The sequence below is a fragment of the Phaethon lepturus genome, unplaced genomic scaffold (assembly GCF_000687285.1).
Source record: "Phaethon lepturus isolate BGI_N335 unplaced genomic scaffold, ASM68728v1 scaffold13316, whole genome shotgun sequence".
NCBI lineage: Eukaryota > Metazoa > Chordata > Aves > Phaethontiformes > Phaethontidae > Phaethon > Phaethon lepturus.
Window position 1 is genome coordinate 1 of NW_010546996.1, and position 16693 is coordinate 16693.

Below are 16693 nucleotides of genomic sequence, written 5' to 3' on the forward strand. Positions count from 1 at the left end.
CTTAGCTTGGCTCGGCTGTCCTCAGCGGAAGCTGTGCTGCTGCAGGGGTCTCTAGAGTCAGTTCGATAGAAACGGCATGTAGTAGCTGAACCTCTAGCGTTTTCTGCTTGGGTTTGTTATAAAATATTGCAGCAAACTTGTAGCCTATGCTCGTGTGGGCTGTTCTAGAAGGCATGTAGGATTTCAAGTGAGCAGACCTTACAGCAAGTGAGTTCAGGTATAGTTTTCATGGCAGATTATAGAGGGTTGTGTTCCAGACTCGTCACAAATATTTAAGATGCCCATGACTGATTTTTTTTTTGTGCCTTTTAGGATGAAGTTGCAAATTCTGTACTTGTCACACTTTTTGTAATTGTAGACTAACGTCCTCAGAAGACCTTTTTGTTTTATTGCAACATCAGGATATATGTAGCTGTGTGATTACTTACAATCTGAAAATTAAAAATATGTTGAGTATAGTCATATGCTAGTAAACATTTTAATTGTTGTGTCAGTTTTAAGGCAAGAATTTTAGTAATTTTTCTATACCTGAGGAAGTATACACACAATATTTTAGAATACAAGCTATTCAACAGAACAGAGTTTCCAGGAACTTTCATTCCTGTGTTGAATTTTTTTTGCCTTTAGCTGGTGATTTAGGCAGCTTTAAGGCAGGGTTAATGTAGTAATTAACTGGCTTGGTGATTTTGCATATTCTTTCTGTGGGTTACTAGGTAAGCAGAGAACTGCTGTACTGTATCGATGATTATGTGTGTGTTACCAGCATGTCTGTATTGACTGTAGAAGCTTTTAATGTTTGTCATGTAAGAGCATGCATTCATATTGTAGCTCTTGCAGCTTTCTGGTCAACGTAAGCCTTTTAGAAACATCAAGCAAAGCTTAGAATATGCTGGTGATTCTATCATTCAGTTTTAAAATTGGCCTGTGAAATACTTCGAATGCCTGAACTTGACTTTTTTAAAACTTGTTTTATAACTGGAGATTATTAGCGGGATTCTTCATGGCATTGTCACCATATAAGTTGAGGTGGGTGTGGAGGAGACAAAAGGGCGAAGAGTCACTTCTCCTTGTGAGAAAATATTGCACACAGCCTCTGCTGGAAGATTTTAATGACGTTGCAAAGCTGCAGATCTTACAAATAATCTGAATATTATGTTTAGGTAGAGGGCTACTGTAGTACTTTGTTATGTGAAATTTGAGATTTTTTGTGTAGAATATCGCTACAGCTAAATGTCATGGCTCTTCCAAACCTTTTTAGGAGTGGCAGATGAGTCTGTTGTATTGCATTGGTGGCCTGCTGTACCCACTCCTCTTTAATATAGAGGTAAAGGGGTGTGAACAGCGTGTCTCAGCATGATCGGGGTAGAATTTGCTTAGTAAAAACCTGAGATCTTTAGAAGCTTAAATCTGTGGAGATGAAAGCAGGAGCTTTTCGTTTAAACTAAACTCAGGTTGTCTGAAGTTTGATATCCATGTTTAATATGGGTAAAAAAGAGGTACATGTTCCTACATAGCCTTTGGTTCATGACATTGTTTTTTGAAATTTATTGAGAGCTCTTTTGTCCAGAGAGACTTAACGTATACCTTACATAGTTCAATTCCTGGGTAGCCAAGGTACTAAAATAAAACCATTTCTATTTTTTGGTAGTTTTCAAATTGCTGTGTGCGCTAACCTGACAGTAGCAGGGAATGAATATCAAGCTTTCTAGACAAATGACTAAACTTCTGAGCTGTAGTCTTCCAAGTGTTAGTTTCATGTGAATTTGTCATTAACGTTGCTCATTGTTTGCAACTGGATTATGTTAGAGGTGTTAGTGTCCAGCCAGTTTTCTAACTTCTACCAGTTAACTCAAAAGGTATTGCAGTCATTTATACAGCTGGGCAGCAACACATTCTTTTATTGCTAGCATGTGGCAGATGGGCAACTGGAGTAGAAGGACTGAGATTATGTGTCGAAAAGGACCTTAGTTTCACCTGTTCCTGGACATTTTATGTCAGATTTTCCTGAAGCCTTATGATTGTGTAAGGAAGTACAGAACGACACTTTCTGCTGGTTTTTCTAGGTATAGATATCTTCTAATATGGGAGAGTTATTTCCTCTGTGTCTATAGGAGAGCTTAACCTTTGCTTGTTTTGCTTTTTAAACAGGGGTGGTCTGGGATAATATGTAGAAGTATTTTTTAAAACATATTTATAAAACATTTTGGGAAAATAAGTGTTCTTTAAATACATATGTGTAAGTCCATCAGATGGGAGATGTCTATTTGGAATAAAAATGGAGTATTCTGAGTTCTCATATTCATTTGTTAATGATGTGTTGATAACTTTATGGGCTCTCACTATTACAAAAAAAATGGCCACAATTTAGGATAGTCTAAGGAAAAACTCATAAGCTTCAGAAATTACCTAAAACTGTGCTCATGCTTCATTTTTATGCCTATGATAACAGATAAGGGTAAACTCGCAATTTTTCTTTTCTAAGATGCTGCAGAATCCCTGTAAGAATTGTGGCATAAATGTTCTCTGGTGCATTGCTTCCTAAAATGTCACGCTTCTCACAGACACGCAAAGCTTGCGTTACAGCAAGGCAAAAACAGCTGCAGTGCAGTTGGAGCAGTGGGGTTGTGTGCACTGGGACACAGAAATAGAACTTTGTATTTTAAGTTGATTTGTATATGGCTACGAAGTAGTTATATGGCTCTGAGGATTAGAGTTTGTGAAGAACTGCTTAAGTATTTAATTTGTAACTTTTTTTTTGCAAAGGGTACTGCCCGCAGAAAGAAGAAGGTTGTCCACAGAACGGCTACAGCAGATGACAAGAAACTTCAGTTTTCTTTGAAGAAGCTGGGAGTCAACAATATTTCTGGAATTGAAGAGGTAATTGCTTGAAAGGAAAAAATACTTTTCTATATAGAAATATAAAATGTATCAAGATCAATTGCCTGGTAAGTAACATCATAAACTTGTCTGTAAATTATTAGTAGGTCTTTATTGAGCTTTAAGAACTCAAATTTCCTGTTAACTTGAAAAATCTTGCTAAAATGCTTCAAACACTGAATTTTTTTCTTGCAGGTAAACATGTTTACCAACCAAGGAACAGTCATTCACTTCAATAACCCTAAAGTTCAGGCATCTCTGGCTGCTAACACTTTCACTGTCACCGGCCATGCTGAGACAAAGCAGCTGACAGAAATGCTTCCTAGCATCTTAAATCAGCTTGGAGCTGACAGTCTGACCAGCCTGAGGAGATTGGCAGAAGCTTTACCCAAACAACGTAAGTTGAAACTTGAATGCATTTCATGCTGGCAGTATTTGTATAGCAGCAGTGAAATCCAGCGCACTCTTGCTGTCTGCAGGCGTATTATAAAATGCTTGTAAAGAAATGGATCTCTTGGATCTTATTTATAGTTCAAATCCAATGGCGAGCATAACTGAATAAAGCAGAGGCACCTGTCAGCAGATGGCACCTGGTCTAGGCCTGGAAAGCTGTAGCCAGACTTGATTTTATGGTCGATAACTTCTTGATGTGGCTACTATATTTTGACATACCTCGTTAATTAAAGCTAGGAAGATAGCTTCTCTGGAAGAGTTAGGTTTTAAAGAAAGATAAATTTTTGAGTGTGTCTGTTCTGACACTTTGAATGGAAGCATGAGTAATGGGGAGAAGGACTTGAGGACAGACATCTTGCAATGGCTCTGCTGCTGCACAGGTGTTGTGAAGGTATTTCTTGCATGGGCTTTTTGATGGCCAGGAGGGAATTACACAGTATTTGTAAGGAAGTATGTTATAATTTCTGTGTGTGTAGAACAGTGTAGAGAATAGGACTGGCATGAGCATTAAGCTAGATACCCCAACTTCCTATCCATTGTGCTGGCTTTGGCTGGGTTAATTTTTTTTTCATAGGAGCTAGTATGAGGCTATGTTTTGGATCTGTACTGAAAACAGTGTTGATAACACAGGGATGCTTTTGTTATTGCTGAGCAGTGCTTGCAGAGTCAAGGCCATTTTGGCTTCTCACACGACCCCACCAGTGGGAGGGCTGGGCATGCACAAGAAGCTGGGAGGGGACACAGCTGGGACAGCTGACCCCAACTGACCAAAGGGGTATTCCATACCGCAGGATGTCATCCTCAGCATAGGAAGCTGGGGGAAAGAAGAAGGAAGGGGAGGGTGTTTGGAGTTACGATGTTTGTCTTCCTGAGTAACTGTTGTGTGTGATGGAGCCCTGCTTTCCTGGAGATGGCTGAACGCCTGTCTACTGATGGGAAGTGGTGAATGAATCCCTTGGTTTGCTGTGCTTGTGTGCGTGGGTTTTGCTTTACCTGTTAAACTGTCTTTATCTCAACCCATGAGTTTTACCGTTCTGATTCTCTCCCGCATCCCACTGCAGGGAGTGAGCAAGCAGCTGTGTGGTGCTTAATTGCTGGCTGGGGCTAAAACACAACATCCAACCTTAAATTAGTAAAAGAACATGAACACTTGTTCTTCCTAAAACTGTGGAGAGATGTGCAGGAGGGACATAAGTATGTGGTGTTTGGAAAAAGTGCTGCCGCTATAGAGTGAGAACTGAAAGACAGGCTTGTTGACACTGTGAACGTTCCCTGTGTCCTGCATGTTAGGTCTTCCTACTTTTCTGAAATACCTTAAGCCATACCTTCCAAGGTGTGGAACATCCTAAATACAGAGAAAAATGGGAGAAGTCTATCATTGTGTCCAGTTTCTGGTAGTTCTAAATGGGTGTTACATTTTTTTTCTTCCTGTGCTTTCCTGCCATCAAGAAGGACTCTTATTTCTATTCCTAAAGTTGATGATGCTTCCCTCCTGTCAAGCTTCCACTGAAAGAAGTCCTGCTAAAAGTATTCTTGAGGAGGTGGGGTAAACTGCTTCTTTCCCCATGGAGCTCAGGTCCTTCCTTCCTAATGTCACCTGTGTGGCTTCCTTGTGGTAGTAGTAGGTCTTGAAAGAAAAAAAACACTTGAAGGATTTAAAATGATCCCCTAAGATCACTCTTCTCATTACAAGGTGGGTATATTCTGGGTAAGCTAAATTGTGTAGTTTTAATATTAGGGAAGCTTGTTTAAAGTGCTTGCTTTGTATGATCTAGTAAATAGCTATTCCGTTCCACTTTGGGTGGATGCCAGAGTAGTTACACAAAACTTTCCATTCAGCTTTGTCTGCTGGATTTGGAAGCCTGACATCGAAGAGTGAAGTGTCTGTGATGATTGCATTTGTAGGTGCTAAAGTAAACTTAGTCTGGTCTTGCGGATGAGAGAGAATGCAGACAATTTAGGAGGAAATAATATGGTTTGCTTTTAAAATGTCCTATTTGACACCAAGGTGCACTTAAGCTGTAATACCATTCTGCTGTTAAAAAACAAAAGAAGGGTTAGTGATGACCTTGTCCCAAGCCCTTTCAGACCAAAGCTTATGCATCCATCGGGTTTGGTTCCCTGTAAATCCAGGTACAGGTCTAGTATGAACCCATCTCTTTCTTCATGCTTTTCTTGAAAACCGAGAAGTATTAATTCAGATAAAACTGAGGTGGTAGAGAGTATGAGACAGCTTACCCTTGGTAGTACAGCTAAGAATAGCAGTGAAAGTAGCGGCACAAGCACCCAGGGACCCAAGATACCTATTCTTAGCATTATACTGCTGCAGTTTCATAGATGCTCACTGGTCTGCTACAGTGGACATGGTTAAGTCTCACTAGCTCTGGCAAATACAATTGGAATGGTTAAGAAATTACTGACTCAGCAGAGATGTGGACCAGAATATATGGTTACCTTGACCACCTAAGTGTAAAATTGTGCATCCAGTTCCGTATACCTCTGACTTTGCCAGGGAACAATAATATCTGTCTGTCTCATCATGTGTGTCTGCCTGCAGATTCACAATTACACCTGAGTTTTCACTGAAGGCCTAGGATCATCAGATCATTAGGAAAAGGCAGGCCTTTCTTTTTGTTAAAACTTGCTGGTGTAAAATAGGTAAATCTTAAGAAGCACTGAGTAGGCTGTTAACGAAGCTGCTTTTAAGGGGAAATGGTAAAATTGGTCTCTGCACTTGTGACTGAAAGTGATTACCATGCAAGGCACTCGGTATACTTAGATAGAAGATGGTGACTAGTAAACTGGTTTAGCATTTCCCTGCTGGGCTGTTTGAGCATTATCAGTAATAAAGGGAATGTGAACTTCCTTGGTAAGTTGAAGATCTTTATTCAGCAGGGGAACTGGATAAAGCGCTGCAGTTTACCTCAGACCAATAATGTTTTTAAAAAACACAAAGCAAAACAACTAATAAAAATGTCTATGGTGAGCTTGACTGATGTTTTTGAACTATTTGCTCTTGCAGCTGTGGATGGAAAAGCACCACTTGCTACTGGTGAAGATGATGATGATGAAGTTCCAGGTAAGAACAACCATGCAATGGAAGAAAAGTGAATTTTGCCGAGAGATAATGTGTAGTGTAAGGTTGGGCCAAGGATGGTAAGAGTATTGACTAGTCACTCACTGTCACAGAATTCCTGTGGGCAGATTGTTTCATTGTTTTCAGAAGACAGTTGGGAAGAAACTACCTTCTCAGTATCACTTTGCCCAGTTGTCGGTATAGTGAAGTTAAATGCGCATTATCGTGAATGTTAAATTGTGCTTTATAATGAGCCATCTGAAACTTACTTGGTTGAGCAAGAAGAATGAAGTTATTTGGTCTGTATTTTATAAGCTGAAAGTTTTTTATGTTTTAAGCACTTGATATGAAGTAGAACTTTGGGGGGAAAAAAAAACCAAACCAAAACATCTGGCAAAGTGGAAGTAGGTCAAACTTTTAATTTTAGCATTCTTCTCTTTCTAGATCTTGTTGAAAACTTCGATGAAGCTTCAAAGAATGAGGCAAACTGAACTGAGTGTCACTTTCTGAATAAAGTTAAAACTTGAAAAAGCTATACGGAGCTGCTATTTTATATTGTGACTGCTTTGATTTAATTTTTATTTCCTGATGAGATCTCAAGATCTGTGATATTTGGAAACTCCTTGAACTTGCAGCTCTTTAGTTACTGCTTGAACACAATACTATTTTTGTGGCCTGATTGAACAAACCTATGCTTTGAAATAAGTCGGATTGCTAATAATCTTTGCCTAGACACAATTTTTGAGTAACTTGTATAGAAGCAAACCCTCATCTTTGAACTTTGGCATACAATAAAAATATAAAGTAAACTTTCTGGTGTGGCTTCTTGTCAGAAAAGCAGGGTGAAAAAATTTGCCATAAATATTAATCATAAAAGGTCTTGCTTTTCTGCAGAGCGTCTTCCTTTTGCTGTGTTAGTGGCTTCTAAAAAAATTTTTCAGTGCATAATGGAACATTTTAGACTTGATTGGTAAATTCCCAGTGTTTGCAGGTCAGAGCTGCATATGCTTTAAGTCACTTTCTGAATTTAAGAAATAGATCTTATTCTAGAAATAATTATTGGTGGTTTAATACAGTGTAAAATGTGCAGGTTGAGAGAGAACTTTGCCTAGCCTTGAAGAACTGTGGCAAGCTGTTGGCATCCTGGGGGAAACTAGATAGTAACGTTACGTTTTTATCTTCAGGGAGTGTTTAATAGGTATTTCCAGGGTGTAACTATTTAATGAGTCTAGTACTTTCCCAGTATATTAATTTTGCTTATCTGGAAATCTCAGTTATGTGGGGGAATGAAGTATATGAAGAATGAAGGGGGAAAAAGCCTTAACGGAATTGATAATGGCTTTTAATTAAGTCTGTATTTAGCATCTTCAGATCTATTAACTAATAGTTGTATTTGGATGTTTCAGGAATCTCTGTTTCTACGGCTTTTGTGTGTTCCAGAGAAAAAGAGAATTTCTTTTTTGGGTAGAAGGAAGACTTCTAAAATTTCAGTCTTGACCTTTGCATAGCTGGGGCTTCCAGGGGTGAGAGCGAAACTTCATGTCTGGGAGTGTTTGGTGTTACTGATAGATCAGATAGCTTCTGTAACAGAAGCTAAGCTAGGATAGAAGAGCACTTGACTACCAGCCTTCTAAAGTTGTCTCTAGAGTAAATACTTCTGGAAGTGGAAGTTTATCCTGATTTGTGCAGGATAAGATTCAGGGTAAAACTTTGCTATAGCCATAACATAAAGTTCTCCTTGTGCCTGGGAAAAGGTGGGGCCGTGTCTGACTTGCCAGGCATGTTTGTCATGATGTGATTGCTGTTGGGAAACAGTGGAGGAACTTGTTCAAGCTGTGCAACTCCTGTGGCTTGAGGTAAGACAGCAGTCTGATGTGAGCGTGACATGGCTGAAGTCAGGTGCAAGAATGTACTTTAACAACTTCAGTTTACTTGTCTCAATTTGCAAGTATTTTATCAGTAAATTACACTTTTAGCGTGTAATTAATTGAAATTAAAAAGCGCATTCACTGAAGTGTGGCAATAAGGTAGAAAAACTAAACTATGCAAACTTGAGTTTTGAAACGAGGATGGTGACTTTAAGCTAATTGCCCTGTAAAAAGTGAAAACCAAATTCTATGAAGTTGTTTACCATACTTCCTGTTACCTGTCAGATCAATAAATGCATGCTGATTTTTTTTGAGAAATTGATAAATGTGTTGCCCATTGTGTGACTCAAATACTTAAGTCCTTAGAAATACTTTAAGCCACTGTAGTCCTTGTTTATGAAATGTTTCATACTGGTTTCTCTCTCATGAAATGAATTAGTGTGTTTAGATGATCTAGGTAGTGTTAGCCTTTTCCCTACTAACAGACATACCTGGTGCTTGGTGCTTCGCAAGGATGTTCTTTTTTAAAACTATCTTTGAAATGCAAAAGAGTGCTAATCTGATAATAAGCACCCATGTGACATGTCTGTGGAAGTCCACCTGCTAGGTATGCTCCCAATCAGGAAATACTGGCATATCTCAGCACCCCCAAACTGTGACTGAGGATCACGATAGGATTGAAATGTGTTCTTGATTGTAGCAGATTTCTAACTGGAAGTTCTCTTGTTGAAAGTTTATAGTAGTCCTCATGTCTAACACCTACATGCTCAGTCCTGGACTCAATGTTGTGATTATTTTCCCTTAGTAAGGAGTCTGGTTATGGTTTTCTTAGTCTGTCATTAACTGCTAGAAACTGAAAATAGTTCTATTGATGTTTTTCATTAGCTTGAACTTCTATGTAACCATACTGTAATTATGTATTACAGATTACATCTGTAGTCTTGCTCAAGGAAAATAGCTTCGTATCTCCATTCCAAAACTTGGACAATGGAGAAATGGAAACAGATGCCTGCAGTTTCTATTGAAACAAAGGTTTGTTTGAGCTTTTTATCTTCAAAAAGCTAAGGGAATGTTCTGGATCTGTCACATGAAGCTTTCTGACAGCTTGACTCCAATGCAGTAGTGGGTAGTACTGAGATTTTTTTAAAATTTTGCAACAGGTTTTTAGAAATATCTTCATAGCTGTTAATCTCATGCCTTAAGGGCTTTGCTCTTGTTTAAAATTGGTATATTCTAATAAAAAAAAAAATTAAAATTCTTTTGGAAGATGGTGAAACTGTGTATTTTATTAAGCAAGTGTGTGTGTGTGTGCATATATAAAAAGCTCCTTACTATGGTCTTTAAATAACACTTTTAAAGGCCTGGAAAGCATCTACAGATTGGATTTTTTTCTTTTTTTGAAGTGTTTTGAGTTTGAGGTTTTGTCCCTTAGGAAATGTTCCCAGTGAGAATTTCTCATGATTAGTAGTGTGCATTTAATGTATGTGACCAAGGAAGATCACTTGTGTTTGTTTAAAGTGTTCACAGCTCAGTATCTCAAATACCAAATAAATAGTTCTTTATTTTATTATGTTGATTTGCTGGGGTTATGGAGGAAGTTCATGTAGCTCCCACCTACTTCTGTGAAATTTTGTGCTAATAATGTACTTTGTGTGGAAAATCATATAGCTTCCCTAAAGTGGTTTCCTTTCTCTGCTGAAAACTTAAATGTCACATTATGGTACAGATAGAGTAACAAAGGACACTTCAAATGAAGAGAATAGCTTGTATTTGTTGTCAGTGGAAGAATTAAAAGAAAAACATGGTGTGATCATAACAATGGAAAAAAGGAAAAAAGCTTGTGTGTGTGAAAGTTACAAGCAGTGGGAGGTGAGTGGGGGGAAGTTAGTATTTTTCAAGGGAGGTGGGGGCAGTAATTGAGAAGCCAGAACATGGAAGCTGGTTGATCATCCTCTTTGTGATAATGGGTTTTAACAAGTTAGGAAACTAGAGAGTTAGTATTTAGCACAGTTGGGAAAGCCTGCCAGGAAGTCTGTGTTGGTGACTACAGCCTTCAGTGACTGGCAAGATGGTGGTGTGTGTAAAGAAGAGAGATTTTAAAGGTAGATATTTTAAAATATTAACAAGTACTCAACATGTCTTGGGCTTAAAGAAATATATGCAATGTGGTTCCTGATTTTTCTAAACTATTCTTTGTTCCTTTTCAGATCTAGAGTTTCAGCTGCATCCAGCAATTTGTGAGAGTTGCTGAAAATGTTTTCCGCTGGATGTGATAGTTGAATGATCCTGGCCTGTAACAGAGACTGAACTCTGGGAGGAAGTCTTTTTTACAGGAAAGGAGCTGACAGTGCAGCTGAGCCAAGCTTACTTAGCTAAGGTGAAGAGTCTGTAGCATGAGGGGGTATCGTGTTTAGTTTGACTGTGAGTCAAGCTTGGTAACTTTAAATAGGGATAAAAGTGGATGCATCTAGAATCTCTGAGAACCAGGAGTATATCTATTTCTGTGTATTCTAATCAACTTTAAGCTGTGGTTTCTTGGTAGTGTAAGCTACTTGCAGTCTCATGATGAAAGTCTTTCATTGCTGTGTTAATATTCTGCCTGGATTATTGTTAGAGAATAATGTTACTGACTAGAAGGAAGACAGCTTACATAATACTTTTACTGTACTGTCTTGCTATGGTGTTTTTTTCATGAGAAATAGATTTAATAGATGCGGCTTGTGTATTGCCTTTACATTGCAGTGAAGGTACCCTGGCAATGAAAAAGCCATATTAGGAACGTTTGTGTAGTGCACGGATTAATAATACCTTTACAGATGATTTCAGCCCAACCTTTTGCATTACTAATGAAACTGAGCAAATCAGAGGTTAATTAGTGTTGTAATGATGTAAGCACTAACCATTATTTTTATTGTATATGTCTATTATTTCTTATATAGGCAGAAGGCAGAATTTTAGGACCTCTTGCTGCTATTCAGATTCTGGGCTGGTTGAAAGTCAGTTTGATCATGCAGCAGTGCTTTTACTTTTGATGGCCAATAAGCAACATTTGCAACACTTTCCACACACAGTAGAGGATTTGATGTGCTATGCAGGATATTGGTGGATAATGGTGGAAGTATCTGCTGTACCTGAAATCCCTATTCCACATTTCTGTTAAGTATGAGTACTGGTTTTTGGGTGTCTTTCTGGGTATTGGAAAAAATGTAGATGTGAGTTGTGCCCTACTCTCCCGACTTTTGAGAAGGATCCTGAAGTTGAGTTGAACAGGTCTTACTTTCTTTGGTTGGAGACTGCTGCAGTCGTTTATGGAGCTGCAGCTGAGTTAATGACTAGCGAGCTTGTGCTGGAACATCAAAAACTTCAGCCATGTACACCTGAGCAATCTCCTGCTTCACAACCAACATATAACTCGTGGCAAATATTTGCACCTGTTTATTACCACTGGGTTTAAAATGTTGCAGTAAGATTAAGCAATAAAATTTGAAGGTGTTGGAAGTATCTAGTGAAACGGTAGGAGCTCTGGGTTTAAGCCACAGGTCCAAGAACTGTAGCTAGTTCTGCTGTGCTTTCCTGTTATTTCCAGCAACTGTATCAGGCAATTGCAGAGGTAACAGTATGGCTTCAGGGTGTCTCAGCAGTAGCATTTTGTGGGCAAAACTCACTGTTTTGCAGTGAGTTCCTAATAACTATGCATAAGTAAGACTGCCACCTTTAAGGACCCAGCTGAGATCCAGGAGGGCTTCTTGCACTCTTAACTTGTGACTGTGCAGGACAAAGATAATGTAAAGATGGTTGTATGGGCCAAAATCAATGCTAGATCTGTGACATTAGTGTTTGACATCTGTGGCATTACACATCTTTCAAGTGTAACTGGCAGTCACAGTAGAATGATGTTGGTAACGCATGTGGTGATTGTCTCTTCAATACTGTTGCCTCTGCAGGACTAGCAGGAGTTAAAAGCTATAATGGGTCATCAGAGCCACTTATGTGAGCAACGTGGCTGTGATACATAGTTGAGCAGACTTGAGTGGGTAGGAACCATTTTACAATATTTATTATCATCAACTGCATTTTAAGAACTACTGCATTTGTGCTGATTTCTAACATAGAATCATAGAATAGTTTGGGTTGGGAAGGACCTTTACAAGTCATCTAGTCCAGCCTCCCTGCAGGGAGGAGGGACATCTTCAACTAGATCAGGTTGCTCAGAGCTCTGTCCAGCTTGACCTTCAAGGTTTCCAGGGATGGGGCCTCTACCACCTCTCTGGGCAACCTGTGCCAGTGTTTCACCACACTCACCATGAAAAGTTTCTTCCTTACATCTAGTCGAAATCTACCCTCTTTTAGTTTAAAACCGTTACCCCTTGTCCTATTGCAACAGGCCCTGGTCCCCATCTTTCGTATAAGCCCCCTTTAAGTACTGGAAGGCTGCAATAAGGTCTCCCCGAAGCCTTCTCATCTCCAGGCTGAACAACCGCAAGTCTCTCAGCCTGTCCTCACAGCAGAGCTGTTCCATCCCTCTGATCCTTTTGGTGGCCCTCCTCTGGACAGGCTTCAACAGGTCCATGTCTTTCCTGTGCTGAGGGCTCCAGAGCTGGATGTAGGACTCCAGGTGGGGTCTCACCAGAGCAGAGTAGAGGGGCAGAATTACCTCCCTCGACCTGCTGGCCATGCTGCTCTGGATGCAGCCCAGGGTACAGTTGGCTGAGGCATTGCTGAGGCCATTCTTTGGCTTCACCTGTACAGGTCAATCAGCTCACACTTTGTTGTGTTCCAGTTGGGGGATTTATCTGCCCGCACCAGACACGAATCTTATGTAAACATATGGTGAGAGACAGCTACTGCCTCAAGGCTCTTGATCCTGTAAAGGTAATGTGACTGTGAGTGTTTGTAGCATTCATATCTAAACCAAAAATGAGATGAAGTGAAAAAAAATGAACAGTTGTGGCAGGCTCATTGATTTGAGGTGTCTGTTACAAGTTTTTTGTCCCTGGGACAGTTGGCATCCAAAGCAGTAGGGAGGGCTTAATGTGAAAATTCATTTATTTCCCCTTGGGCTGCTTTGCACCACTTAGGAATCGGGAGGTGGTGCAGTTGCTTCTGGTTTAGGGAAGTTCCTAAACAACATGAAACCAGCATAGCCAGCTCATGCAGCTGGGGTTTGCCTTTAGCATATGTTGCGGGCAGCATTTGGATAAACAATCCCCATGTACATCTGCAGCATTTCATGCTCCAGTAATTCCTACCCGGGGGAGATGATCTTTAAGATTTTTTTGGTGTGTTTTTTACTGTTTGTAGAAGCTGGAGTAGCCTACAGGTCTCAGGATTCACTGAGTCATTTTCTTGCACCAACATACAAAATTCAGACTTGCTTAGATGTGACCTCGTGCACGTATACACTGGTGTCTAGGCTGACCTCTGTCAGGAGCTGTAGACTAGATGGATTGTCATTTTGCTTTAGTGTCAGCCGTCTCACATTTGTAGAATAGACCCTCTGCCCATTCTGTTCATTCCTCATATTTTAGCATTGTCCTTTTTTAATTATTTGTGCCTTGAAAATTAAGGGCAATTATTTGTTTCAAAACCTGGAATTGTTTTTACTTCTGCTTTTTCAATTATGTCCCATCTGTGTAGCTCCCTGTGTTCATCAGGAAATACGGTAGTTTGTCTGTCAAATATATGTCAGCAGGCTATAAATTGCAAGGGGGACTTGAGCCTTCAAGGATGCACCAGTATATTTTCTGGGAGGCTGTGGATCTTCTTGAAACCTTCATATTTTATGTGAGCAGAAAAGCATAATGCTTCTAAACAAAAGCCTTTTTGGAGACAATGGCAGTGTTGTTATGCCTGTGATCTTACCCTGTACTCGTGACACACATTACACCACAGATGCAGAATAGCTAGGCATTAGCTATTAGTCTAGGTTATAACACTGAAGATAATCTAGGTGTAGCCTAATGGCTACAAATGCAGGGTGCAGGGATTTATAGGGTTTAGCCAGAGGTTGCCCGCTTTTCAGCTGTGCTAGAACCCTGGCTAGGTGCTGGCACATCAAGTTTGCCTGCTCATTGCATATCATCCAGTGTCCTCCAGCTGACAATAATATAGAAAGGTTGAGTCAAGCTGTTGCATGGTGTGATAGGTCCTCCTGAAATATTTGCAAGTGATACATACTAGAATTTGTGTCCTACAAATGATACTGTCCTGTGAGCTGTATTTTCTATTTATGAAATAGAAATGCTGATGTGCTAGAAAAACTTGTGGGCTGTGGAAAGCATGTCATGTGGCCGTACTTGCCATGTTTTGATTTCAGTGCTAAAAACGGAGCATGTGCAGTTGCTTTACATAATGAATCAAAACAATATTCCCACAATGCAGGTCAGGATTTTTTTTCCAGAGGATTATTCAGAGATTACTTAGGTTTCTTCTGCAGGAAAAGGATGAGCTGCACAGCGCGGACCACAGCTGTTGGGATCATTGCTGTGCCCAGTTTACATCTCCCTTCCTGTTGGGCTCTGCAACCTTCCCTGCTGATTTCTGTGTGCATGGTTGGCTTCATCACTGCTCATCTGCTGAAGATTGACTGACATGCTTTACAGTCCTGTGTGCCTGGAGAGTTGCTAGCTTAATTTGGTGACAAATCAACCTCAACAGAAAGATCTATTCAGACGTCATTCCTAGGACTAACCCCTAACTATCTTTGATCTTCAAAGTTCCAAGTGACTGGATTCTTAATTCACCCAGTTATACATTCATTGCCAGACAGAGCAGTGTACTTCCTCAAAGCGTTATGTGCTGCGCAGCAGGAGGCGCATGCAAGCGGAACTGCTGTAACAATACTAATGATGATCATTCTAGTGATGGGCTGTGTCTGCACTCCAGTGATTTATACTGTTGTTGTAAAGGAAAAGAAGTCTGGTCCACAGTGTTCAGGAAAAACTGCTGGAATGCCCCTAACAATCAGCTTCCTAGTGAAAAATGCAGAACAGATTTTAGTCTATCATCCCGGTAAATACAGTCTTTCTCCTTTTTTCTATCCCTTATCCTTTACAATATCATGAGATTATGGAGTTGCATCTGATTCATGGTAGGGATTATCTAGAGCTGTGAGTATGAACTGCTTAGGCGGAACAAGTTACCTAGAATTAGGATAAACTTCCATGGTTGCTCTACTTAGGAACTTTTTGTTCCAAGTACTGTTTTTAAAACAGTTGTGAAAGTAAGTAGTAGTTCTGGCCTTAGTTTACAGGGGTCTCTTAAGGCTGTGAGTTAAGTAGCAGCATCAGGGTTTAAAGAAGTGAGCTTCAAATTTGCTTAAAGGTTACTGGAAGAATGTAGGACCAAGGGACGGTAAAACAGCTTTGGAAATCCAAAATTAGTGCATGCCATAAGTAGAAGTTTGTCTATGTTGTTTCTCAGCCAAGTAAAAATAAGGTTCAGTGGCTGATTGCCATCTCCTTGGAGCTGAGTAATAGTATTTCTTTCTGCAGGCATACCATTGGGATACCAACTGCTGAATTTGCTGAAAAAAGTGCCATGGGGGAAACCTCACATGATGGCCCAGGCACAGTTTGCCTCTGGTGCCACAGTGGGGACCCCAAACTGGGGTCACCTTTCATGGACCTTGGAAAAGGTAGAGAGCAGAGGCCCTAACTTCCCTTCCTTGGCTCCATGCTATCGGCACCAGCTCCCTGTGTAGCATGAGGAGGTGTAGGATACTGATATTTTATTTTTTTGTGCCAAGGAAAAACCCACTGGAGGATGCGGGGAGATGAGGCTTTACCCTGGGAAGGTCTGGTGGGAAAGTCTGTTGCTTTTTCCAACTGTCTCAGAAATACAAGTGCGGAATTCGGAGTAAAAGACAGATGAACAAAGACGGCAACAGAGTGGAACTAGTAACAGCCCCAGGGAAAACCAGAACAGACAGAGAAGAGTGTTACAAAGAGCTCATCAAATTTACATGCAAGTAGTAATGCTAACATTGTACACGATTAAATCCTCACTTGACTGAATCCTGTCTGGATGGAAATGTATACAGTTAGAGTTATGTTTCTGTCACCTGACACTGAGGGGACCGACAGGTTCTTTTAGGGATCCTTGCAGAATGATGATGGCACTAAGTTGTAGTTAAAGTTGCTTTTTTTCCTAACAGGATATTATGATTGGTATAGCACTGAATTTATGATTAGAATGGCACACACATGACTTCTCCAAGCAGAATCAACGTAGTACAATTTATAAAATAGCATAATACAGAATTTATAATACAGGTTAATTTATAATTTCTAATCACCTAGATACTAACTTAAGATTTTTAATCACCTGGACCCTCTGCAGATCGGGTCGGATTCTACTACATGGTTTGCTGTATCAATATGGCAATCGTAGTCTAGGCTCAAAAATCATGTAAAAGAAT

At 40.0% G+C, this 16693-nt stretch overlaps 1 protein-coding gene across 1 annotated transcript; it reads left to right on the plus strand.

The window, feature by feature from the left end:
* Positions 1 to 2763: 2763 nt before the first annotated feature.
* BTF3 (basic transcription factor 3) lies at positions 2764 to 7215 on the plus strand (the record flags this gene model as incomplete). Its single annotated transcript, XM_010289498.1, has 4 exons — positions 2764 to 2877; positions 3073 to 3274; positions 6353 to 6409; positions 6851 to 7215. Coding segments are annotated over 4 exons (420 nt in total), but the record flags the coding sequence as incomplete, so codon positions are not given.
* Between the last annotated feature and the right edge of the window lie 9478 nt (positions 7216 to 16693).